This window comes from Sitophilus oryzae, unplaced genomic scaffold (assembly GCF_002938485.1).
Source record: "Sitophilus oryzae breed Bouriz unplaced genomic scaffold, Soryzae_2.0 scaffold_41_pilon_pilon, whole genome shotgun sequence".
Lineage (NCBI taxonomy): Eukaryota > Metazoa > Arthropoda > Insecta > Coleoptera > Curculionidae > Sitophilus > Sitophilus oryzae.
The window spans coordinates 2,585,567-2,610,333 of record NW_022146996.1 but is presented as its reverse complement, the minus strand read 5'-3'; the positions used below and the strand labels follow the sequence as shown (position 1 = coordinate 2,610,333).

At 32.2% G+C, this 24,767-nt stretch overlaps 4 protein-coding genes across 4 annotated transcripts in view; 2 read left to right on the top strand and 2 right to left on the bottom strand.

Annotated features, from left to right (window-relative positions):
• Nucleotides 1-893, top strand: part of LOC115885781 (TGF-beta-activated kinase 1 and MAP3K7-binding protein 2) — a 136,121-nt gene extending 135,228 nt beyond the window's left edge. The window contains exon 8 of the mRNA XM_030904800.1: nucleotides 750-893. Within this exon, the coding sequence (XP_030760660.1) occupies nucleotides 750-775 (26 nt within the window). The 3' untranslated portion in view covers nucleotides 776-893. The remainder of the gene's footprint in view (nucleotides 1-749) is intronic.
• Nucleotides 894-5,841: 4,948 nt separating this feature from the next.
• On the bottom strand, nucleotides 5,842-6,869 carry LOC115885792 (pre-mRNA-splicing factor Syf2). Its single transcript, XM_030904815.1, has 3 exons — nucleotides 6,543-6,869; nucleotides 6,343-6,478; nucleotides 5,842-6,236 (listed from the first exon to the last, which is right to left on the bottom strand). The coding sequence occupies exons 1-3, from the start codon at nucleotides 6,760-6,762 to the stop codon at nucleotides 5,912-5,914; spliced, it is 681 nt and encodes a 226-aa protein (XP_030760675.1). The 5' UTR covers nucleotides 6,763-6,869; the 3' UTR covers nucleotides 5,842-5,911.
• Nucleotides 6,870-7,797: 928 nt separating this feature from the next.
• The window catches only part of LOC115885669 (centrosomal protein of 162 kDa), a 53,809-nt gene continuing 36,839 nt past the window's right edge, over nucleotides 7,798-24,767 (top strand). Inside the window, exons 1-2 of the mRNA XM_030904650.1 lie at nucleotides 7,798-8,421; nucleotides 8,516-8,979. Coding sequence (XP_030760510.1) covers nucleotides 7,932-8,421; nucleotides 8,516-8,979 — 954 coding nt within the window. The 5' untranslated portion in view covers nucleotides 7,798-7,931. The remainder of the gene's footprint in view (nucleotides 8,422-8,515; nucleotides 8,980-24,767) is intronic.
• On the bottom strand, nucleotides 9,136-23,200 carry LOC115885670 (carboxypeptidase B-like). The gene is made up of 7 exons (XM_030904651.1): nucleotides 23,041-23,200; nucleotides 19,594-19,868; nucleotides 18,114-18,299; nucleotides 15,627-15,812; nucleotides 13,938-14,169; nucleotides 10,160-10,449; nucleotides 9,136-9,620 (listed from the first exon to the last, which is right to left on the bottom strand). Exons 1-7 carry the CDS (start codon nucleotides 23,127-23,129, stop codon nucleotides 9,424-9,426), a joined length of 1,455 nt encoding a protein of 484 aa, XP_030760511.1. The 5' UTR covers nucleotides 23,130-23,200; the 3' UTR covers nucleotides 9,136-9,423.

Here is a 24,767-nt window from a genome sequence, read left to right as displayed (position 1 = left end):
GGTACAGGGTGGTAACATATTCTATTTTTTTTTCAAAATATCTTTGATGTTATATTTAATACACGTTTTCCATGAATCAAAATGCATATTTTATTATACAAAAAAAGTTTTTTTATTTCCTAATTTCCTTCCAGTCGATGCGCAAACAATTTACAACAGTCACCGTATCAGATTTTCAACGGTTTAACCCTGAATTAAACGGACTTTAATTTTTTTTGACGAAAAATATCGATATACTCGAAATAATCGAAAAAAAGATATAAAAATTGTTAAGAAATGAATGGATTTTTTAAATCATTTTTATTTTAAGAGAAGTCAGTGATGTACCAATTTTTTCTTCAAAAATATTCAATATAAAACCCGTATGGACGGCACTGGTCGTAATAAATAAAATTGTTTGTAAATCAATAAAGGTATTTTGATTCATAGAAGAAATGTATTAAGTTAAAGATATATGTCCAATAAAATCAGAGTTATTATGAAAAAAATATATTTTTTTAGGAAATTTTACCACCCTGTATCTCAGAAATTAAGATGTTTAGAACATACATTCATATGAGGTTTTTTTTCTTAGAATAGATCCAAGAACCACCCCCTTAAATATTAGCATGTCATTAAGGAACAACCTGTATAATTATGCTTAATTTTTTTTGTCAGTCAGGGAGATCTAGTTCCTTTTGAATCCTTTCCGGATCATCCCATTGCCTGTTTTTTTTAATAACGTATTTCAAATGTATTTTTCTTTTCAGATATTGCTCACTCTTGGATTCTATGAAACTGAGATATAAGAATGAATCTTCGTACTAAATAATTTACTCGAATGCTCATTAATGTAAGCAACTTGTAACATAGCGGTTTCTTTTTCATTTTAAGTGTATTAAATGTAAATATTGTATTATTATTTATTTATTTTCAATAAAAGCTTATTTTGATAGTAAATATTTTTGGTTTGATTTATATTTAGGTTGGCGAGTAGAGGAATGTAGATGTAGATTGTGTAGGAGGGGGAATGTTAATCACCGCGACCTATTAGATCTTATGTCCTCCTTTCTAAAATATTAATCATCAGTCATACAGTCTAAGGACTTTGACAAAAGCCAGTATCTAAGACGATTTTACAGAGGTTAGTTCTCCATCTCCGATATCAGTCGTACCACAGTTTATGGCACGAATGGTTCAATCACTTAGTAATGAAGTATTCTGGTGTTTCCCCATTTTCCCCACAGACTCTGCATTCGCCTTTGTTTCTTAGCTTCAATATACTGAGGTATTGATTGAAGAGACAGTGCCCTGTTAAAAAAACCGTAACAATACGAAGATTATGTTTTTACTTAAACCAAGAAAAACCTTTGATTTTTCTTGCCCGTAAGTTCTGAAAAATTTCTTCAGAATGCTAAACCATTAAAAGATTTCCATTCCAGGTTACAAATGGAGTCATCCAAGCTTTTGAGTTTAACAAGTAAAAAAAATATATACCGGGTGCGTCTCACAAGTGGCTCACCCCCTATAACTTTTTTATTTTTTCAGATAAAAAAACGAGATTTGATATGTTAGTATATGACATAAATTAATTAGTATTCAATTGTTTTTGCCTTTTGGTCACTTCCTGTTTCACCGGAAATGACTACAACTTTTGATTTTTAAATGACACCCTCGGTATATTTCTACTTTATTTGATAGATAAAGATAATGACACTCTGAATAGAATAACATATTTATCATAAGGCAACTTTTGACATTTTTACATATGGTTTATTTGAAATTGTAACATGCGGTTCATAATTAAACTTCATAAAACGACAATTTGACTCGAAATACCAAGTGTGTGGTACCAAATTATTCGTAAAAATGCATTTTCCAAATATTATGATGTTGAGCCATCCTCGTTACATTTGAAAAAATTGAGATATGATTAGAAATATGATTTGGGCATCTTTTATCCGGCCAGGACAAGACACGAAAAACATTAGACGATCAAAACTATTTTTCAAATGCTCCTTGATTAAACATTAGTCGTTTTAACACAGCCATGACACTCTAGATTGAAATATAAAATACGATTTTTGTAAACAAAAGTGTCAAAAGTTGACATATGATACATCATTCTATTCAGAGTGTCATTTTCTATCGAATAAAGTAGAAATATACCGAGGGCGTTATTTAAAAATCAAAAGTTGTAGTCATTTCCGGTGAAACAGGAAGTAACCAAAAGTAATTGGTTACGTCAATCAATCGTAATTTATGTCATATACTATCATACCAAATCTCGTTTTTTTATCTGAAAAAAAAAGTTATCGGGGTAAGACACTTTCGAGACGCACCCAGTATAATGAACCTTTTTACAGGGGAATTAGGGAAAGTCCATTAATTGAGTGAGGAGATCATGGAAGGGGTCAAGTCGAATCTCACTAAATGTCACGTGAGGAGGAAGGAGGTTTCGGAAAATATTACGTAGTTCTTTTCGGGCAAATATTGTGTACAAATTACAAATGTGAATAAATCAGATTAATTTCAAGTACAACTTTAAAGTAGAGATGCACAGAATAGCATTGCCGAGCTAGATTTGCCGAATAGCCGAATACCCAATATTCGGCGGATCTAATGTGCCAATTACCGAATAGTCAACTATTCAACCGAGGATAATAGTGGCGAGGTGTACAATCCAAGAGGGGGGCTCAGACAAAGATAATAAAGTAATTGACCAGCATTTCAGTTATTTGTCACAGTGGATACGAATCGTGGAAAAGTATCTCCCGTATGGAAATATGTTTGATCATCTAATGTTTTTTTTGTGTCTTTTATATATTCTACTAGATACCCAAATCGTATTTTTAATCATAACTCAATTTTTTTCAAATGGAACGAGGGCGGGCTTATTAACATATTTGGAAAAAACATTTTTTAAGAATAATTTCGTACCACATACTTGGTATTTCGAGTCACGATAATAATAATTAAAATACTACCGCATGATCGAAAAAAGGGCGTCAACGATGGCTATAAAATAAAGATCGCTGTCATTTTATATGTAAAATTATATGGGGTTATAACTATATAATATTATTTCGATGTTCATTTCCAAGCCAACTGGAGGCCGTTTTTTATATCATACGGTATATTTTTAAGCGAAAATGACAAAAATTGACATATATGTCATTCTATTCTGAATAACCATTTTCTATCAAATAAAGTAAAAAAATACTGAAGGTACCATTTAAAAATCATAAGTTGTAGTCTAGGGAATGTAATCCCGCACCAAAATCTCAATCCCGCAAACCCGCGGGATTAAAGCAATCAATCCCGCGGATCCGCAAAATTGCGGGATTGTAAACAATAAATGCTCTTCTTTTCTCTCTTTGATTTTGGGATGCGGTTTGGACCAGGTTTTAGACGCATCTATTGTGATTAAGATGCTATGTGGTTTTCGAAAATATATTTAGCGAATTCTCGTATACAGGGTGTACAAATTTGATCAAGAATTTTTTTTACCGAAAATTTACAATTTTTGAAGAATCGAAATTTTAACTATGTACGACTAATCTGTATTGAAATTAGAAAAAACAATTTGGTGTTTTTTTTTAGTTTTTTGTTTTAAGATAAATACGAGTTTTTTTCGAAAAATATGCATTTATAGTCCTAAATAATACATTTGGTCCTAAATGGTATAAAAGGCATTGTACATTTTGCATAGGCCCACAATATAATTGATATAGCGTGTATTTTCTAGCTGTACAGAAATTTGGACCGATGTATACAGGGTGTTAAAAAAATATATTTAATATTAAATAAACTTAAATTTGATTATAATTTATCTACTTATTTTATAAATAAAAATATTATTCTGATGTTGAAGATTTTTTTCAACTTGTGTTAGTTATCTGCTTTTAGATACACTCTATATTAATATTTTTTTGGCATATGCAAAATGTACAAAGCTATTTCTACCAATTAGGACCATCGTATGACTAAAAATGCATATTTTCCGAAAAAACATCGTATTTTTCTTAAAACAAAAAATAAATAAAAACCCGATCAAATTGTTTTTTCTAATTTCAATACAGATTAGTCGTACTTGGTAAAAATTTCGATTTTTTAAAAATTGTAAATTTGCGGTAAAAAAGATTCTTGACCAAATTTTCACACTCTTATAAAACACCCTGTATACGAGAATTCGCTAAATATTTTTTCGAAAACCACATAGTATCTTAATCACAATATATGCATCTAAAACCTGGTCCAAACCGCATCCCAAAATCTTTTTTAGTTCAAGAGATATTCAACTTTAAATTTACCCCAAAACTTTGCTTGTCCCGATAATTATGTCCGGCAGTTTATTTGACGAAATTGTCCACAAGTAGGTACTAGTTAAACGCTTTTCTTCACTTACGCACGCCAGAAAGAAATCTAACAACTAACCTGTTTGTTTCACTTATTTTTAATGGCCAAGCCGTAAGGGGAATCCCCTGGTGTCGATCCCGCAGATCCCGCACGGTAAATCCCGCAAATTCGATCCCGCGGAATCACAGAGGGATCCCGCGGAATCACAGAGGGATCCCGCGGAATCACAGAGGGATCCCGCATTTGCGGGATTGCATTCCCTATTGTAGTCATTTTCGGTGAAACAGGATATGACACAATCTAATTGACATAATCCTCATTTATGTCATATACTAACATACCTAATTTCGTTTTTTACCTGAAAAACTAAAAAAGTTATAGGGGTGAGCCACTTTTGAAAAACACCCGGTATAGTGAACGACTTTTTTCAGAAACTTATATGAAGATTGGGAAGCATATGAAGACAAGAAAAACAGATGTTTTTTTTTTTTTTTTTTTCTAATACAGAAAAACTTGTATTTCTTCATCATAATTTACCATTAATAAATTTCGAATACAATAATTAAAGAAAGAAGTAAAAAATTGATATGAATTAAGCTAATTTATTTCATTTATAGTAATTATAAATTTTTATAATTTAGAGTTTTATGGGCATTTTCTTAATTTAGTTCAGGGTAATTCTCAGGAGACCGAGTTTTTCAAAACCTGAAATAAAAAATGTACATAGGTCCGTATTTAAAAAAATTAAAAAAGAAGAAGAAAAAAGACTCAAAGTCTCCATTTCAACGTTTATATAATGTTAAACAGTGACAAGTGTTTCGCTCACATATGTTCACATTTTACATATTAAAACACAATTTTTTTTAATTGTATTTGTCTGATGACGCTCGTATGAGCAAAACACGTGTCACTGTTTAACATTATATAAATGTTGAGACAGAGACTTTGAGCCTTTTTTCTACTTCTTTTTTAATTTGAACCAGGACTCTTTGAGAAGAATGGACGCCTTCTTTGAATTTTAAAAAAATGAAGTTGGCCTCTGTATCTCACAAATTATCAGCCAATTTGAACTGCCGATGAGAATGTGCAATTAGTTTTTTGATTTTCTAAAAAGTAAGACAGGAAAAAATAAAATTGATATTCAAAAAAATCTTTTTTTCCAAAAAACTCAGTAATCCTTGAAATTTTTAAAACTTTCGATTGATAACTCTTGGTGAATATCCCAAAGCGGAACTTTGCCCCAATTTAACTATGTTCGTATCTATTACGGTTACCGAGATACCAATGCTCGAACCCGAATTTTTAACACCCTATATAGTCTTATCCAGCAACAAAACTATATTATGACACTGGAAACTGAGAGTAACAATTGTCTGTCAAAATAATATATTCTGTTACCGGAGAGACTATAGGTTATACATATATGTTCACACTGTATTTTGGTAACTAATGTTTATAAAGAAATTTGACTTAGCCAATAAAGCAATAAGCAAAAAATAATTCATAAATAAGCATAAAATTATATTATAAATCACACTTACAGAAAATAGTAACAAAGAATAAAAATGTGTGTCTAAACAGCGGTTCCCCTTTCAAGATTTTGTTTAATCTCTGCTGTATGTTCTCCATAAAACCTATCCAGTTTCTTATTAAACTTGGAGTTTCTCTCGTTAATGTAGTCGATATCTGCATCATCGTTATGCATTCTCCTTCTTGAATATTTGCTTCTTTTGGCAATTTGATCTTCAACACTTTTAACCAAATTATCAACAGCCTCTGGACGATCTTCATGTAAACCGTGAACAATTGTATTTGGACCTGCATAAAAAGCATCTCCGTACTTCTCCTTTTGCTCCTCATATCTTTCCATATCTTTTGGAGCCATAGTCTTGACTAACCTATTAAAATATATGTTAAATATACAATAACTGGTATACCCAATAACTTGACACATCACTACACAAAAGATCATTCAGCAAACAAGTAACAAGTATAACAGCTTACCGATTATATTGTCGAACTGTAGCAGCTTCAAAATCGGAAAACCCAGTGTCAGGGTTCTTTTTCTTTTTCTTCTTCTCTAACCTATCTGCGTCCAATGCAGTTACATTCAACAATTTTAATCGATCATAATCTTCACCTTCAAATATAAACAGAATTATTTTAAAATGCTGAAACATTTTCAATTTTAATTTATTACTAACCCTTTTGACTGGCTTCTTCGCGATCTTTTTGATCGTTTAAAATCCACTCCGCTCTACGCTTTCGAGCCTCCCAATTCTGAGGCATCTTATTTCTTGCATCTTCCGCAATAACTTCCTGATGGTTATGTGTTCTCGCTTCGTTTCTCAATCTGTGAAGTTCACGGAGTTTCTTCATCCGTTCTTTTTGTTGTTCGGCAAAGCTGGTTGTAGCTGTACTCATTTTCACGCAAAGTTTAATAAAAACAGATAAAAAGCAACTTTAAAAACAAAATTTCCCATTTATCAAACAGATTTTGTAAATATGGGATATGGGTGACAGTGACAACTGACAACTGACAAAACTGACAGATGTCAAAGATTAGAGACCATTGACAAGCCTGGATTATAATGAAGCAGCAAAAAAGAAGTTTTATTGGTTGCCTCCTTAGAAAACAACTGCAAAATCCAGGCGTCTGTTAAAGGAACTGAATTTGTAAAAAAGAAAGAAAATGTGTGGTAATTTTATTCTACACATTCTTTTAACTTACAAATTTATTATCTGCTGTTTAGAATGTATTAGATATGACCGCTGTGGCTGTGACATACAACATACAACCAGGGTTCGGAAGTAGTTAATTAAGACGTAATTTACCTGATTAACTACGTGTAGTTTTTCTTCAAAACTACGTCTTTTCCAGTTCATTAACTACATGAAAACTACGTTAATAAACTATGTATTGATATTATGAATAATTTTCCTTTGTATGAGGTGCAATAGAGATAATATGATGAAAATATTATATTTAAAGCCATATTTCTTCCGTTTTCTTAAATACATTATGTGTTTTTAAAGCTTCAACTTCTTATAACCTCACCTCAAACCTTTGATATTTGAAAGTTACATACATAGGTTACATAAACTACACCCTCTACATAAACTACATTAACTACATGTAATGTAGTTTATGTAGTTTTTAAAAGTAACATGTAGTTTTCCGAACCCTGCATACAACTCTCGCGTATATCTAAGAATACCTAATATACGAGTTTAATTGTTTTAAAAAGTCATTTTAAAAGTTGGTTTGTACTTGGCGTCTGAAGAATTTTGGTATACCGTTATTATACGTAGCAATCAACCTGTTAATAATTTAAAAAAGTTTTGTGCAATCATGTAAACACAGTGTAAACATATAAAATATATTTGTATCTATTTGATGCTTATGATTTATGGTCAAAATTAAACTTTTGCCGTTTGATCTGTGGTCCATATTGGTCCATATAGAAAAGTAATTAAACAGCTGTCAGTTTTTAAATAAAAAATTAAAGTTTGTTTATTCGATAAAACTAATTATATTTTACACTTTAGTAAATTGAGGGTGTTTCCTCGCACCTAAGTTAATCAATAGGAAAATGGAAACAAATAAATTTTGGTGGATAAAAACACCACAAAAGAGTAGCAATGACTCGCCAAAAGAATCCTTGATTGTACCCAAGCTTGATCTCCAAAGTCTTCATTCATCGGACATTTTAAGTGATTTTCTGAGAAAAGAAGCTCAATCAAACGAAAAAGAAGATATTGATGTTGGTAGTATAATTGAAGAAATAAATCGTGTTGCCGCACAAAGTCCTCTCGGTCCTTTTGAGAGAAGTGTCGGCGAACGTAGTATCGACGATATAATGAGAGAAGCAGAGAAAATTTATATGGAAAGTTCAAAAAGTTTTGAACAACTGAGTCAGAGATCTAAAACTTCACAGAATATATCAGATCTGATGTCTACAAATTCTAAGGCTTCCACTCCGACTCCTAAAAGTATTAGTCCATTGCCAATTGATTCGGATGGTAAAAGTGATTACAGTTCATATAGTGAAGATTTTTCACAGGAAAGCAAAATAGAATCAGGTAGTTTCTTAGAACATATAACTTGTTAAATAATTTTGCACTTTATAGAAAAAGTTCAAAAAAACTTCTTAACACAGGTATTTAATGTTTTTAGAACAGTCATCTAAGGAATCATCAAAACTTGAGCATTCAGGGCAGGAGTCAGGTAAAGTTGATGAAAGTCAGTTAAAGCTACCAGATTCTCCAAGAGATTACCAAAACTCTTTAGATACACCATCATCAAGGAGTGCAAAGTCTATCAGTTTAGTAAAAAATTCTTATAAACTATCGCCATCTTTACCAGTGCATGTACCTGTATCTCCTAAATATTTAGTAAATGATCAGGATATAGCTATAGTTCAAAAAAGAAATCAAGATGATAATGAAATAGTGAGTCAGGCTCCAATACTTGGTAGCTCAAGTAGCATTAAAAATCAACAGGAAAATGAAAAAAATGGGATGAATTCTTCTGATGAGGAAGTGCAACATTTGCATCAGGAGATCAGTCTTCGAAATGGAATCATTCAAACTTTAGAGGAAGATAATAATATTCTCAAACATGACATTCAGACAATGAGGGTAAGTTTTTACTGTTTTTTAATAGTTTCATAGAATATTTAGCATTGGATTTAATATGTTTATAAATTTGAATTTAATGAGACATATAATTTAAATATTCTTTATTGACATACAATAATTGATATAAACTTATAATATAAAAAATATATTTTTAAAAGTTTAATATAAACTGCTAGATAGAAAAATAATTGACTTATACATTTGTATGCTGTAATATAAGTAAGTCTGATAATATTTTCTTAACATAAATATATAGATAAAATATGAATATATTTTTAATGAAAAACTTCTATCAAGTTTGATGTAAAATAGAAAATTGATTTTATAATTACCTATACATTAAAAGCTATATCTAGAATTACTTAATAAATAATATCATAGTAAGTAAATAAATATGAGTATCACCACAAATAAATACATTTAAATATAGTATTAACACAGGTATTAAGCTTTATTGGCTGCTTCAGCAATTACTCTAATTGCTGCTAGTGCTTCTTTGGCTGTAGGTTGTATGTAGCTAGCGGGGAGGACAAAACCATACCTGCCATTATCTCTTAATTCAATTGTGTATGCATATTTTATTTTCATTGTTCCTTTGGCCCAATCATCTGAACCACCAGCAGCTGGGTATAGAGTGTTTCCTAAAATGATTAGGCACTTGAGTGTCAAGCAAATATCCATGTTCAATATACAAGGTGGTACAGTGTTCTCAAAAATCTCAATATCGATCTTCCTATTGGATATTTTCACTCCATCTAGTTTACAAAATATGCAGGCATTTGTAGCACCCATTTTAAAAATATTTGTTATAAATATACAGGATAATTCAAGTTTAATTTCATACTGAAGTTATACTTTTTTAAATGCAATGCTATGCATGTCCCCGGATTGCCCTTTACAAGAGGAAAAGTTTTTTATTACTGACATCTTTAGAAAAATGCATTCTTCATAAAAATGTTGGCTTGTTCTGAAATGGTGAATCCCGTTTATACTTTTCCAAATTTCCATAACGTTTTAGAGAAAATTATTAAAATCATGAAAATTTGGTTTAATTTTTAAAAATCGCGCCCTCGATTACGTAACTAAAAGTTTAATTGTTATCGCTTTGTATTATGTAGCTTTAACAACTTTTTTTTTTCGTTGGTTAGATAAAGTACATATAATAATAAATGTCAGTTACCTGCCGGCCCTACAGTATATGCTGGACCTCCAGCGTTTCGTATAGCTTGAGCCATCTTCTGCCCCACTTCTTCCAGTTCTTTATAATCCGGTGGCACGACCCTGTTATAACCCCAGGGATACAGTATGTATTGGCCATAAGAATGGAACGAGATATACGCTTTCCATTTGGCGTCTGAGTCACTAATGAACCGTTGAATAGCCATCGTTTCCGGCTCTGAGAACGGTCCTGAGCCCCCGTATGTTTCGGCACATGGATTTTTGGAAGAGCCTTGACCACCCCAGCGATATCTAAAAATGATATTATTTAAACATTAGAAGAATAGACCTTTATTAATTTTTCAACAATTATTTTTTGAAACCATAACAAAATCTCACACTTAAAGTTGTTGAAGTTATTTTTATCTACAGGCTTGGTCTCGGGCTTGGTGTACTTCAGTCGATTTTTTAAAATTTCGACAGCATCGCTCGGTACGGCAGAAATCAGAACTTTCCGGCTCTTTATTTCACGCAGTCTTGATTACCGTTCATGTTGATCGTTTTGAAATAATATTAAAAACGGGGCTTTGTCATATATTTTAAATATTTTAGTTTTTACTAGTGCAATTACTGAAACCATGATATTCTCAGGTACTATAAGTAGGGTTCCTTGTACCAAGTTTCAGGTAGTAAAAATTAAAACACATGAAAAAGAACCCAAACTGGGCGACTCGTTATGTTGTGAGAATTTCAAATGTCAACACGTAAACGATAGCATAATTGCGTGGTTGATGGGTGCAATAACACTCAATACAACTCTCCCGGAACAATATTTTACAACTTTTGATCCGATTTGATGAAAAATGAATTCAGGAAGTTCGACGAAACAAGTAACAAACAAAATGGCCATTATTCATAATCAAAAAATTAAATAGCATATATACTATGAGGATAAAATATAATTTTTAGTGATGGGAAAAACCGATTAATTTCAGTAATCGTAATACTCGAGTTTCAAGCGATTGCAATAACCGAGTGATCGCTCGAGCGAAATATCACTCGTATTTAAAAATACGGGTTTTCATCCGTCACTTGTTGTAAGTACTCGTTCTCGTTAACGCCAAGCGCCAAGCAGTAAGTTGCGTGCGCAGGGCACATATTCTTTCGGTGACGAATGGCAAGTAGCAAGCGGCGAGCGATTCGCTTGATCGCTTGATTTAGTTCAATTCAAAGCATTGTCGATGTAGGTCGTAAAATTTTGACCCTCAGATACGCAACGGATAAATATATATAATGCGTCGTATAAATTTGCTACCTGCAATGTATGTAGAAAATTTGCTCGGCTTTTTATCGAGTATGTCACCTTAAAATCGGATTTCAATTTATTTCACTCTAGGATCGCTTCCGCTTGTAACTCGTCACTTACATCGCTCGTTCATAATCGAGTGGTTCCATCCAGTGTTGGATATAGGCCTCTTCTAGGTTTTTCCATGCTTTGCGATCTCTAGCCAATCTTATCCATGGTCTTCCTGCCACTGTTCTGACGTCATCTTTTTTTTGGTCGGTCCACACTTCTTGTTGTTCCCATAGGTCTCAATAGAATTACTTTTGGGGCCATCGGTCTGGATCCTGTCTTGCCACATGTCCGATCCATTGTCACTTCAGATTTGCCACTCTTTTAACTACATCTATTAGTTTTTTTTGACGTATGTGGACTCCTAACATGATTCTTTCCATGGCTCTTTGTGTAACTCGTAGTTGTTCTGCTGTTTTTCGGGTAATTGCCATAGTCTCTAGTCCATACATAAGCACATGTAGAATGCAGCTGTCGTAAACCATTTTCTTTAGGTTGATGGGCATCTTTTTATCCCTGAAGATATCGTTCATATTTCCAAATGCTACCCATGCCAAATGGATCCTGCGTTTGATCTCCGCATTTTGGTTCTCTTTACCCACCTTGATTTTATGACCTAAATATAATGGTCTACGTTTTCAATAACAACGGTGTCTACGGTAATGTTATGGCTATTGTTGCTCATTATCTTGGTCTTCTTCGAGTTCATTTTAAGGCCAACTTTCTGGGATTGGTCATTTAGCTCCTTTAGCATGGTGTTCAGTTCTTGAATGTCGGTGCTCACCAAGACAATATCGTCTGCGAATTTTAAGATGGCTAAGGTGTATTTCATTGATGTTTAGACCTCTATTTTCCCATTCTAATTTCTTAAAGACATTTTTCAAAGTACATTAGCTTCGTTAAGAATAAGCAAGACTCATTTGAATGTTTGCACTTTTCTAATTTTATTTTATGTTGTTTCTTGCGTACTTTATTATTGGATTTATGTGCAAAGTATATAAATCTGGATAGACATTGTGTCAGTGCCTCTGTCAAATTACTTAGTCGATATGAGTCTCCTGGGGGAGGATCCATAAGAGTTCCAATGGCCAACAAATCTCTAGAATGATAGAGAAATTCACCAGGGCAGAGCCCAGGCGAAAAGTTCATAGTAGAACATTCGCCAAAATTCGCTGAAGACCTGATAAGCGAAGACAGAAAGATAGATAGTCAACGCAGTAGTGGGTAATAGGGCCTTGTAAGCATGTAAGCATCTAAAGCTGATGGGATTGACGGACGAAGCCGTGTGTATATAGGTTCTGCCAATCGGAAGAAGAAACGATAGAACCCTAGATCATAAATATATACTTACGTCGATAAATCAACGCCATAAGTTTAGCATTAAAAATTACGTCTCCAACATCACGACATGTCATTTTCAAACCTCCTTTATTGCACTTAAGAAACGTTCAGTAGGTTCGTCTTCCGAGAACCTTACTTTACGCATGCGCATTAAAAGTTGCACGTAGTTCCAAAATAATCACAATTTTATACGGTTTAGAAAGTACAAATTATACATTGTTATGTAAACCAACTTTTTATTGTCATAATTTTGGTCATAATCTTGTCGATCTTGTCCAATCTTGTCATAATGTTATTCCCATTGTGTAACGACGCTTGTTTTTTGCGTTTTTTATTTTAAAAATTGTATTAATTACTCTTTTATCGACCGCTTTTATATAGCCAAGAATGCAAGTGTGTTCGGTGAGAAATTAATTTTAAGTTTGTGCAATTATATTTATACTTTTTTTCATTGGACTTTCTAAATACTCGAAAAAAAAATAGAAAGTGGTGTGTGGAAGTTCTAATATCTAAGGTCCCCGATTATCTTTTTATAGGCAAGTAAAGTATTCAGTTGTTCTTTTATTTATATTAAACCACATGCATATTTTCTCGTTAGATTTTCTAACAACATTGATATTCGTACGGAGTGGCTAAATTTATTTTTTGTGACAGTAAACATTCAATTTATTGTTCAAATATTTGCATTTTACAAATTAAATTTTTAAAATTAATATTCAAATTTGGCGCGTGGACGATAGGTTCTCGACAAGGATAGATAGAGTAGAAGCACCGCGTGTGCAACAAAAAACGAACATAAATGGAAGTCGTTCATATGTTTGCAACAGTTCCCATCGTGATTTACTTATCCACGTAAGTATATATGATCTAGAGACAGAACACATTTTATGTCGGTGCGACAGTCTGGCAAGGGTGCAAGGGTGTGTTTTTTTGTATTAGGCAATGATAGTCCATTGACAAAGAGCTATATAGAGGGTTCAGTCTTCAAGTTGCTAGACTTTTTGAAAAGGATTAGGACTGAATAATGTAACATAAGGATGATCAAAAGGGGACCATAATAGAGCTGAAAAGGTCGCAGTGGAACCAGGAAAAAAACATATCTTACCCAAAGTTTCGGTTGAGGTCTGTGCCTGAACATCTTCCAGCTCCTCTTCTATTTTTACGCCACAGTCTATCAACAGTGTGCGTGTATTCGTAGCCATCAGGGTTTAGTAACGGAGCAATATACCAGTCGATATTTTGCACGTACTTTGGTTCATTTTCCCAATTACTGACGAAGTTATTGATTATAAAAGTTACAGTAGCAGGAGTAATCCATTCTCTAGCATGAATACCACCTGAAAAAAATATTTTATAATTTATGGAATAGATGAAACTTATCTTTTTCTTTTTTAATATTTTTATTTTTATAAATGATCCGGCAATAGTGCGTTGGGCAATTTTGTTTAAGTGCAAACCCATAATGCAAACCTAAAATGTGTGCTAGGACGTATTTCAGGAAAATATTTTAACTTCTATAGGGTGGCTCAAAGAAGTGTGAGTGGATCGGGATGATTTTCTTTATATGGAACACCCTGTATATTATTGCATTTTTGGCTTCCTTTCAGATCACTTTACATAATTCTCAGGTATGAGTAAATATATTTCGATAATTTTAGAGATATTAATAATTAAATAAAAATTATATATTTTCCAGCTTTTCTTAAAAAAATTATTAATAATACAAGAACTGTTCTGAAATCAAAACTATATTAGGTATTTTCTTTGGATGGTCTGTTCTTACTTTGCTATAAATATGGAAATCGTAAATCATACACAATGTTCAAAATTCTACGCCAAACTGTCGAAAATTAAAATAATTTTTCTTGTTTTTTTTTAATGGAACACCCTGTATATTATTTTTTCAATAGATGGAGAATTAAAAATGAACATTTTTTGCGTTTAGAGTATTTCAACATTTTTAACTGTTTCGCAGATATTCCCTATTTTATATTTCATATGGCATTTTTCACAGTAAATTGTTATGAAAGCCACACAGTGATAATTTTTTCTCTCGTATTTTACCATTGAAAGCACCATATGAAATAATACTGCGTGTAGCGTGTATCTGCAAAACTATTAAAAATTTTAAAATACTTTAAACACAAAAAATGTTCATTTTCTAACTCTCCATCTAATAAAAAAATAATATACGGGGTGTTAACAATTTTTAAAAATAAAGAAAAAATATTTTATATTTTAGAAAGTTTGGCTTAGAATATTGAACATCCTGTATGATTTACGATTACCTACCATATTTATAGAAAAGTAAGAACAGACCATATAAAATAAATACCTGTATAGTTTTGGTTTCAGAACAGTTCTTGTATTTAATTTTTTAAGAAGGGCAAAAAAATATATATTTTTGATTTATTTGTTAATATCTCTGAAACTATCAAAATATATTTACTCATATCTTAGGATTATGTAAAGTGATCTGAAAGGAAGCCAAAAATGCAATAATATACATGGTATACCATTTAAAAAAAGTCATCCAGATACACTCATACTTTTTTGAGACACCCTATAGAAGTTAAAATATTGTCCTGAAATACATCCTTGTACATGCTTTAGGTTTGTACAGAAACAAAATTCTCAAGTTTTTTATTCTAGGGGCTACCGATGCTCGACTCACTATTGCCGGACCTGTATAATTCTTTAACTGGCTGGTTAGATTAAAGAGTGAACTTTGTTTTTTATCTATTTTCTTATCAACCGGTGTATTTTTTGGTGTAAGGCACTAGTTTTACATTACCGTCAATCCAAACAGCTTTATTTCCACTTTGGCCATTGGATATTTTTAATAATTTTATTGGACGGCCTCCAACGGAACGGCCAATTTCTTGGAGCGTGATTAAATCAGGATAAGTTTCGACCAAGTGATCAAAATAGTCATGAATGTCTTCCAAGCGATGGTAAGCTTGCCATGTAAGACGATGACCTAAGAAAAAGACATAATAATTTAGGCGTTGATTGAAAAAAATAAGACGTGCAACTTTATATGTCAATCAGCCTAGCCTGTCCAAGAATTCCGATATTTAGTTTACCTCTGCACCGCCGCGCCGCCGCTGCGCGCTGATTGTCGTTTACAACGCAGCGGATAAAAAATACTGTACCATAGTTCTGCTTTTCAGCGGATAAAAAATACTGTACCATAGTTCTGCTTTTAGTCGACAGAGTGGTTGCCGGAGACAGTGTTGCCAGAACTACGGATTAATCCGTAGATTTACGGATTTTGTGTACAGTATGTTAATAATACGGATTTTCTATCATTAAACAATTTAATATAATATTATATGATTAGAAAAAGAACGGCGTCAGAGTTGGATTGGAAATGATGATCGCTGTTAATTCATATGTAAAATATTATGGTAAATGTCAATACTTCGTCATTTCCAAGCTAAATAAACGACTTTTTTTCGATCGTACGAAATATTCAGTACCTGAAAAGAATTTTTATTCTTGTTGTTTATTCTATGTTTAACACGAATACATTTTCAATGCCTACATAAACGCGGATTTTTCATCCAAAGATATTTTCGTCAAACGTATTACAGATATTACACTTTTAATATGGCAACACTGTCGTTTTCAGTTCCACACCGTTTACGATATGCTTGCGCTGGCTGAATTAGAGAAAATAAATGTTTTATGCGTTGACTGCAAAACGAGTAGAGGCTCCACCGTGCAGCACTTGAGACGTAAGGGGAAATCAAATTATCCTTGTCACGAATTTGCCCATCAGGTTGCGTATCCTCCCAATTCTTTCGATCAACGATTTAGGTTTATTATTTCAAACTGGCTAAATTACCGGCGGTATAAACAATTATAATACCGGCGGTTTTACATATTTATCACGTAGCATACCGCCGAACCACAAAGTAAATTTTTCCGCGGTTGTTGCTAAACGAAGTTAAAGTACCGCAGTTGTTGCTAAATATATAAAAAATACCGATACAAATACAAATACCGCCCTTATTTTACCAAATTTTATAATATTCTTTTCCCAACGTAAATTCCGCGATTAGGTACTGTTATCAAAATAAAACTATATTTTATTGCATACAAAAATAAACATTTTTGACATGTTAGATGCAAAATAACAGAGCAAACACTAGACTTGCAAGAATGCAAAAATTAAAGTTATTCTGTCATTTCGAAATGAGTTTGAATAAGTTCGGTTTTTGTCTAGCTATAGTGATTTCTTGAATATTTTTCATCAAAGTCATATTCATCTAAATACAATATCAAATATAGAATTTTTATTTGTGCAATAATAGAAAAAAATTACAAATAAGAAAAAAGTAAATAAAATTGAAAAAAAAAGGAGATTAATACACGGTTGTTATTATTACTAACAATTTCATCCGTATTTTTAAAAGATATAAATGTACCAGATGAAATTGAAGATGATTATTGATAGGATTGAATATGGTGTTATTTAAAACAATAACGAATATACATTTCAAGATCAATCAAAGTCAGAAGAGTCAATCAAAGAGAAACAATCAAAGATTGAAGAAGAAAATCACACATTAACATGCTCGTCATGCTTTTACATACTCTCGTATTTTTTACGGACCCCAATTAGCACTGGGCCGTAGATCCAGACGGTTTTGCGCAGATACAAGGCCTCTCCATACTAAATAATATCTAAAGGCCAGTTTTTTAGCTAAAAAATATGTATATATAAATATTTTAGCATTGGACACAGCTATTTTGAAATATTTCATATTCTAATAAAAAGCTTTTTTAACGTTTTGGTAATAGCATCGCCCTGTATATTTACAAAAATAAATTTAAAAGTGGACAGTATTTTTCCGTAATTTTATAAAAAAATATCAGACAATAAATCTGATATACAAGGTGGTAAAAATACTGTAATAAATTTATGTCCTAAAATGCTTTGATTCGGAGATACACAGTATTGTAGAAGTTTTATTATATCATTTTTTTAGAATATGATATGTCATTCTATTCAGAATGTCATTTTCTATCGAATAATGTAAAAAAATACCGAGGGTGCCATTTAAAAATCAAAAGTTGTAGTCATTTCCGGTGAAACAGGAAGTGACCAAAAACAACTGAATAGGTCAATCAATCCTAATTTATGTCATATACTAACATACCAATCCTCGTTTTTTTATCTGATAAAATAAAAAAGTTATAGGGGTGAGCCACTTTTGAGACGCACCCGGTATAGGTATAAAATTTTGAAAACATGTTTGCGTTACATTCTTACCATTCCTGTTGTCAAAGTCCTCCTCTTCTAATGGAGGATTTTCATCGTCTATAGCTTGTTGAAGATCGTCAATAGTCACGTAAAATTTAATATTCTTTTCGCTTAAGGCATTCCTAACTTTTTTGATCGAATCTGACTTGACCAAGATATCAATGGACGACGAATTACCTCCCCACATTGTTATATCTAAAAATTAAATTAAAATCTAATAAGATAATGTATATAGGGCGAGTTTTCTACGATGTTCTCTATGGGTAGACGGTAGACTGTTATTTTACTCTAAGTTGGAAATTACTGGAATTAGAGTGTCGGTTAAAGGGGAAAAGAATTGCAGTTTTGTGAGGACAAACATATATGGCGCCTTTCGGAGTTTTGAAAAGAAATGCTCCCTAATTTCATTACAATGTATATCAGACAAAAAAATTTTCAGATAAAAGTTGTAGATAACCACGTCTTTAATGAGATTGTGTTCGAAAAAAAATATACAGGATGGTCTAAACTGTATTCCGGAAGTTACAGGGTGTAGAAGTTTCATTTTTATTTCGATTTTTTTCAAATAATTTCTGAAGTAACGTGAATATTTGGATGAAAATTAGTGTATGGGAGTTTTTGACATGAGAAATTTGATTTTGATGTCAATATGACTCTATTTGTAGGGGGCGCCACCTATATATTTTTTAACTGGTTTGAAGACTAATAACTTTTCGTCCGTACCTGTATAAAACTACTGAGTAAAAAATATATATTTACGACGTTTTTTACGTAAAAAATGTCTCTTGGTAAAAATCGCTACGAGTTTTTGTTCACGAGATATTTAAAATCAAAATTATGAATACCTGTTATCATTGACATAAATTAAACATGTTGACTAAAGAGTTGTCAGACTGAAATCATAAATTTGAAATGTTTTTGTGTCAAAAGTTCAACAGAAACTGTTTTATCATCATTTTTTCGCAGAAAAATATATGATTAATTTAAAAAAAAATTTCCCAAATTTATTATTCCAGTCAAATAATTATGCCGAAGTTTCCGGAATAACAGTTTGGTTTGGTTTGGATCACCCTGTATTATAGCTTATATCGCTGGAGAGCTTAAAAAATGGCGTTTTTTATGAAGTCATGGCCAATTATAGTTTCCATTTAAAAAAACATATGTTTATGTCATATGTCAAAAATGACAGGCTTTAGAAGAAAAAAAACGGAGAACACAATCTCATTAAGGTATGATTATCTACAACTTTTATTTTAAAATTTTTATCTAAAATTAATTATACAGGGTGAGTTTTTAATAAGTACAAGTATTTTTAGGGGTAGTATTATTTCACTCGCAGAAACACGAGAGGTTTATGAGTTTTTTTTAAAATTGAAAATTTTGGAATTTTTTTGAAAAAAATTTTGGATTATTTAACTTTTTTGAAGAGATGTTTTATAAATTATTGTGGTTACAGCCATGTAACGAACAAAAGGAATATACATATTACCTTGTTCCTCTCTTAACTTGGCCAATACGTCAATTTTGTCCTCATTATCCACAATTGTTTTCCACAATTGGCTGCCTGTATAAAATACTCGGCCTTGGGGAAGTTCGTCTTCAATGGTATCATTATTGAAGGCAATTGCTTTTGTTAAGCCTTTGTCTATCGACTGATCGGTTTCTGTTTGTTCGGTACCATCGAAAATGTCCTCAATTTGGAACGTTGATTCCGATAATGGATTTTCGTTTTTCTGTAGAGGGACACTTTCTTCTGTGGTTAAGCTATAACAATACCAATAAAAGATTAATATAATATATCGTTTTTGCTGCATACTCTGTGCGCCAAAAAGTTGGCAAAAAATATTAATTTATTATACAATGTGGTACCGAGGATACTCAAAGTTTTGCATTGATTATACAACTCTATGTATATTTTTCCTATATAGAAGGATGTGATTAATAAGTGATAATCATTTAAGTGATTATTGCTTAGTGGCCATATTGCAATTGTCATTTTTTGAAATATTAATTCAGAAGTTATTTCTGTCAGTTCCACAAAATATACCGTCAATTCTTATTACAAAATGGCAAAATAAGAAGGATATACATATGTATGTACTTTATTTCGTTGTATAATCTTTTGAATACAACTCGATGTTTCGGGATTACTTAGCCCGCGGTTACATTGGACGCGGGTCCGTGCGTTTTTTTAAACGTGCGGGCACTGACGAAATTTACTCGCACGACTATTTTATTTTAGTGGTTACATTAGATGCGCGTTCATGGTGTCATGTGTGTCGAGTTTGTCAAAATGGACTCCACTACTTTGATGCTGTCTGAGAATTTAATGTTAAAATAACTACTTATAAACAGAAGAAAATGTTAGATAAATGATTTATATACAAGAAAAGGGGAAGACAATGAATATGTAAAATATTTGGTGAATTAAAATAGGAACCGGTCAAATTTTTTGAACGTTTTAGAATGTTTCCAGCAACATTAATATATCTAAAATAAAAATAAACCTGGTATTCAAAAATATTCAAATTTTTAAGGAATGTATTGGGACCAGAGATATGAAAATTCGAACGCTCGGACGTGCACGTATTAAAAAAACAAACCAGTTTGTTTTCATCCGACCAACGGAAATTGACGTACGTGCACGGACGCGCAAACTCCGATGCAATGTAACCGCCTGCGTAGATACCGTTTGTTTGTTTTTTGCTGCGTGCACGTCCGAGCACCTACGACCAAAAAACGTACGGACACGCATCCAATGTAACCACGGGCTAATACTTTTGCCTGACACTCAATGCGATACCGGCAACACTACGACTCCGAAGGAGGAGGGTAAAGGTTGATTCTCACTATACGTTCCGTTTCCATTCCATGTCAATTCCATATTCGTTCCAAATTTTTATTGTATTGACGCTATACATAAGCTTCCGTTCCGTATCAGCTCCATACTTTTTATTGTACAATTTATATCATTATGAAATTTTATTTTAAAAATTTGTATCCTTTGAAAAATGTAATAGGTTTGATTAAGAGGTGGAATGTCAGCAAACTGTTAACAGAGCTGGTAGAAATATAAGAACTTGACAACCCTGTTTCCGATATGCTTCAGTCCGTCCGCCAAAAAAAATGTATGGAAGGAAAGGATATGGAACGGAAGGGAAACGGAATTCCCTTCACACACACATTTACATGATATAATATATTTTACGGAAACGGAAGGGAGCTGATACGGAAGGTATAGTGAGAATCAACCTTAACACATTTCATGTCAGGTAAAAGTATTATTCGGTAATCCCGAAACATCTTGTTGTATTACATTCGATAATAAAAATGCTAACGGATGGACTAATAAGGCAGCTATACAGGGTGGTCCAAGGTTTATTCTTCGGCAGTATATTCTGCAGATAAAAATAAGTAAAGGGATCCGTATAAATATATGTTCTAAAATGCTTCGTTTTGGAGATACAGGGTGTAGAAGATTCACTTTTATTTCGATTTTTTCCAAACAATTTCTGAACTAATATCGATATTTGGATGAAAATTGGTGTCTGGTAGTTTTTTGACATGGGAAATCTGATTTTGATGTCAATATAACTCCTACTTGTAGAGGGCGCTACCTACATATTTTTTAACTGGTTTGAAGAATACCTAATAACTTTTCGTCCATAACTGTATTAAACTACTGAGGAAAAAAAGAATATTTCCGCTGTTTTTTACGTAAAAAAGGCCTCTTGGTAAAAATCGCTACGAGTTATGTGGCTAGTTATTCCGATTTGAATGAGATTTGGGGTGCCTATGTTTTGCTAAGTGCTTTAATATTTGACTTTCACAAAAATCAAAAAAATGTACGGAAAAGCTGGAAACTATCCTCACCCCTACATAAGTTTTACTATAAATATTTTCCAAGTCAACTAACAACTAAAGACCGATTTTTTTTCGTAAAATTGTCCTTCTAGTATTTACTACATTTTTATCTTTTGTAAAAAACGCCACATCACATAGTTGTTGAGAAAAATATTCCGTGGACATAGAACAAATACGAATTTTTTGAATCAAAGTAAGTTAATTGCACATAATTTACTTTTATACAAAAGTGCTTCGTTTTTGTCCGTTAAAGGGCATCAATAAAAAATAAACACGTTAATATAATTAATTTAAAATTTATTAATTTTTTTAAGCTGTTTATGAAGCTTATTGTCAAATATAATTTGTCGTACTAACATAAAATTCCATATTTTCGCCAACTAGATTATTAGAGCATAATAGATTTTATTCGCCTCCATAAATTAATCTGACAAAAATATTCTTTGAAAGTCACCCACAGAAATATATTTTTTTCCTCAAAAAGTATGACGAGAGACAAAAAATGTAGTAAGTACTAGAAGGACCATTTTACGAGAAAAAATTAGTCATCGGTTGAGTTTAAAAATATTTTTTGTACTAAAATTTATGAAGGGGTGGGAGTACTTTTCACCCTTCCCGTACTTTTTCTTGATTTTTGTGAAAGTCAAATATTTCAGCACTTAGCAAAACATATCAATCTCATTCCAATATAATTCTTAAAATATCTTAAAAAATATGTTTATTTTTTCAAAGATTGATGTGCTCTAGCGGACAAACAAAGCACTTTTGTATAGAGGTAAATTGTGTTTAATGAACTTATTTTGATTTCAAAAATATGTAGTAGTTCTATGTCCACGGAATATTGGCACACCCTGTATATTAGTATTTTTATCGTTTTGTTCTGACATTATTTCATATTGTTTTTTTTTAATAAAGAAAATTTATCATCTATCTATTATTAAAATAATTACGTTCATTGTACTGCTTCAAAGAATTAAAATGTCATAAAGTCTTAAAAATTGAAAATTTGCCCTGAAAACCCTGTTTTCGCTTATTGCTTTTAAAACGTGGAAAATCTTAACAGCAACTTTACCTGTCAATTTCGCGTACATTTCTGGAAGAAACTTGTCCAAGCCATGCCAGCGCCACGACGAGCACCACCGAAACAACCGCCTTCGACATTTTCGAATGGGAACCACGCGAACGGTCGCCCCGGTTTTATATCGATTATACCGCCTGACCTGGATGGAACCAACGGTACCGCTAGTAAAAGCCGAAATGGTCGTAAATCTTGGACTTAGCGCCGGTTCCTCGTTTATTATTATTTCTTTTCCGTTGTTTGTTGTTGGTGTTGGTGAACGAGTGGGCGAATCGACTGGCCCCTATTTATGGCTTCCTTCGGACGATTTTCTCTTAAGGTTTGTCGTTAATTTGCAACGATGATGTACGGTATGGTCGATCTAGTTTTGCAGTTATACACTGAAAAAATTAATTTGTGAATTTAATAACAATATTAAGGGGTTATTTCTTGCCATAGATTATTGTAGTAAATTTTAGCACCCGTTCTTTAGTTTTACAACTCGTTTGTAAAATCACTGTACCCTGAAAAAATTAATTTGTGAATTTAATAACAATATTGATGGTTATTTCTTGCTACAGATTATTGTAGTAAATTTACCATTTGTTTTTTAGTTTTAAAACACGTTTGTAAAATCGCTGTATGGCTAATTTGTAGCATGTATGTAAATATGTTACAGTGGCTTAACTATCGACGTGCCGTGTGTGAGGCCCGAGCCGCCATTCCCATATCTATCACATGCTATCGCGAATCAAGCAGAATCGGGCGATCCCGAACTAAGTTCTTATCTATCACATGTCTTCTTAACTAGCACACGCTATCACTAAAATAACTTATTACTTTACACTTGTTCTTGTGCAATTTTGTAACTGTGTTTTCCTTTTTATTTTGCAAAATAAAAATAACTGGAAATATGTGATTTTTCATTAGAGCATTAAATTTGACAAAAAAAGGAAATTTGTTGTATTGTCACTGGATTTCATGTATCATCGAATAGAAATAGAACTAAGCTCGTTGTAGCATCAAAAAGGGCATGAAAAATTATACTGGCCAAACTAGTTAACTCAAAATCACAAAAACTCTAGTTATCTAATGGTTGTATTAAGGGGACACTAAGACAGCTGAATTACGGGAGGTGCCCGAAACTGCCACTTTTTTTGGCTATTATTTCAGTAGAAAATGAAGTTAGTTGTACAATAGATATTGGTAATATTGTGTCAACTTTCGCCCATGCTAAAGCAAGGAAAAAAGAATTTTAACATGTTCATGTTCTTATTTACATTGTTTATTTTAATTTAGTTAGTTTTGTTGTTGTTTTTTGTTTTGTTTTTATTTATTTTTTTATTTATTTGATATTTTATATGTTTTGGGTTACATATTCTGTGTTGCAGTAATAAATAATACTATATAAAAATTAATTTGATAATATTATTTCTAACCTAAAATATGAGTGCATATTATTCAGATTAGTACATAAGTATCGAAATATGTAGGTGTAATAGGAGGCCCGGTAAAATTTTTGCACACAGACCCTGACTCCGTTGTTACGCCACTGATATGTGATATTGTATATTTGCCAATATTCTTTGTGAATTTATGTAAAAAATATCTATCTCGTAATAAATTTACTTATTCATTGTAAATTTATCTTTTAAAATCGCCAACTTTTTTTTACTATTACTATAGAGTAACAACAAATTTAAACATTTTATTATAGTGAATTTACAATTACTATTGTAAAT

What these genes read in the sequence shown, in the direction of transcription:
- LOC115885792 (XM_030904815.1), bottom strand. Translation starts at nt 6,762, where the DNA reads ATGAGTACAGCTACAACCAGCTTTGCCGAACAACAAAAAGAACGGATG. An exon ending in CGAAGAAGCCAGTCAAAAGG is followed by an intron (nt 6,479 to 6,542) that starts GTTAGTAATAAA and finishes TTATATTTGAAG; the next exon opens with GTGAAGATTATGATCGATTA. An exon ending in ACAGTTCGACAATATAATCG is followed by an intron (nt 6,237 to 6,342) that starts GTAAGCTGTTAT and finishes ATATTTTAATAG; the next exon opens with GTTAGTCAAGACTATGGCTC.
- LOC115885670 (XM_030904651.1), bottom strand. Translation starts at nt 23,129, where the DNA reads ATGTCGAAGGCGGTTGTTTCGGTGGTGCTCGTCGTGGCGCTGGCATGG. An exon ending in TAAAGCTGTTTGGATTGACG is followed by an intron (nt 14,170 to 15,626) that starts GTAATGTAAAAC and finishes TATTTTTTTCAG; the next exon opens with GTGGTATTCATGCTAGAGAA. An exon ending in ATATACTGTAGGGCCGGCAG is followed by an intron (nt 9,621 to 10,159) that starts GTAACTGACATT and finishes TAATCATTTTAG; the next exon opens with GAAACACTCTATACCCAGCT.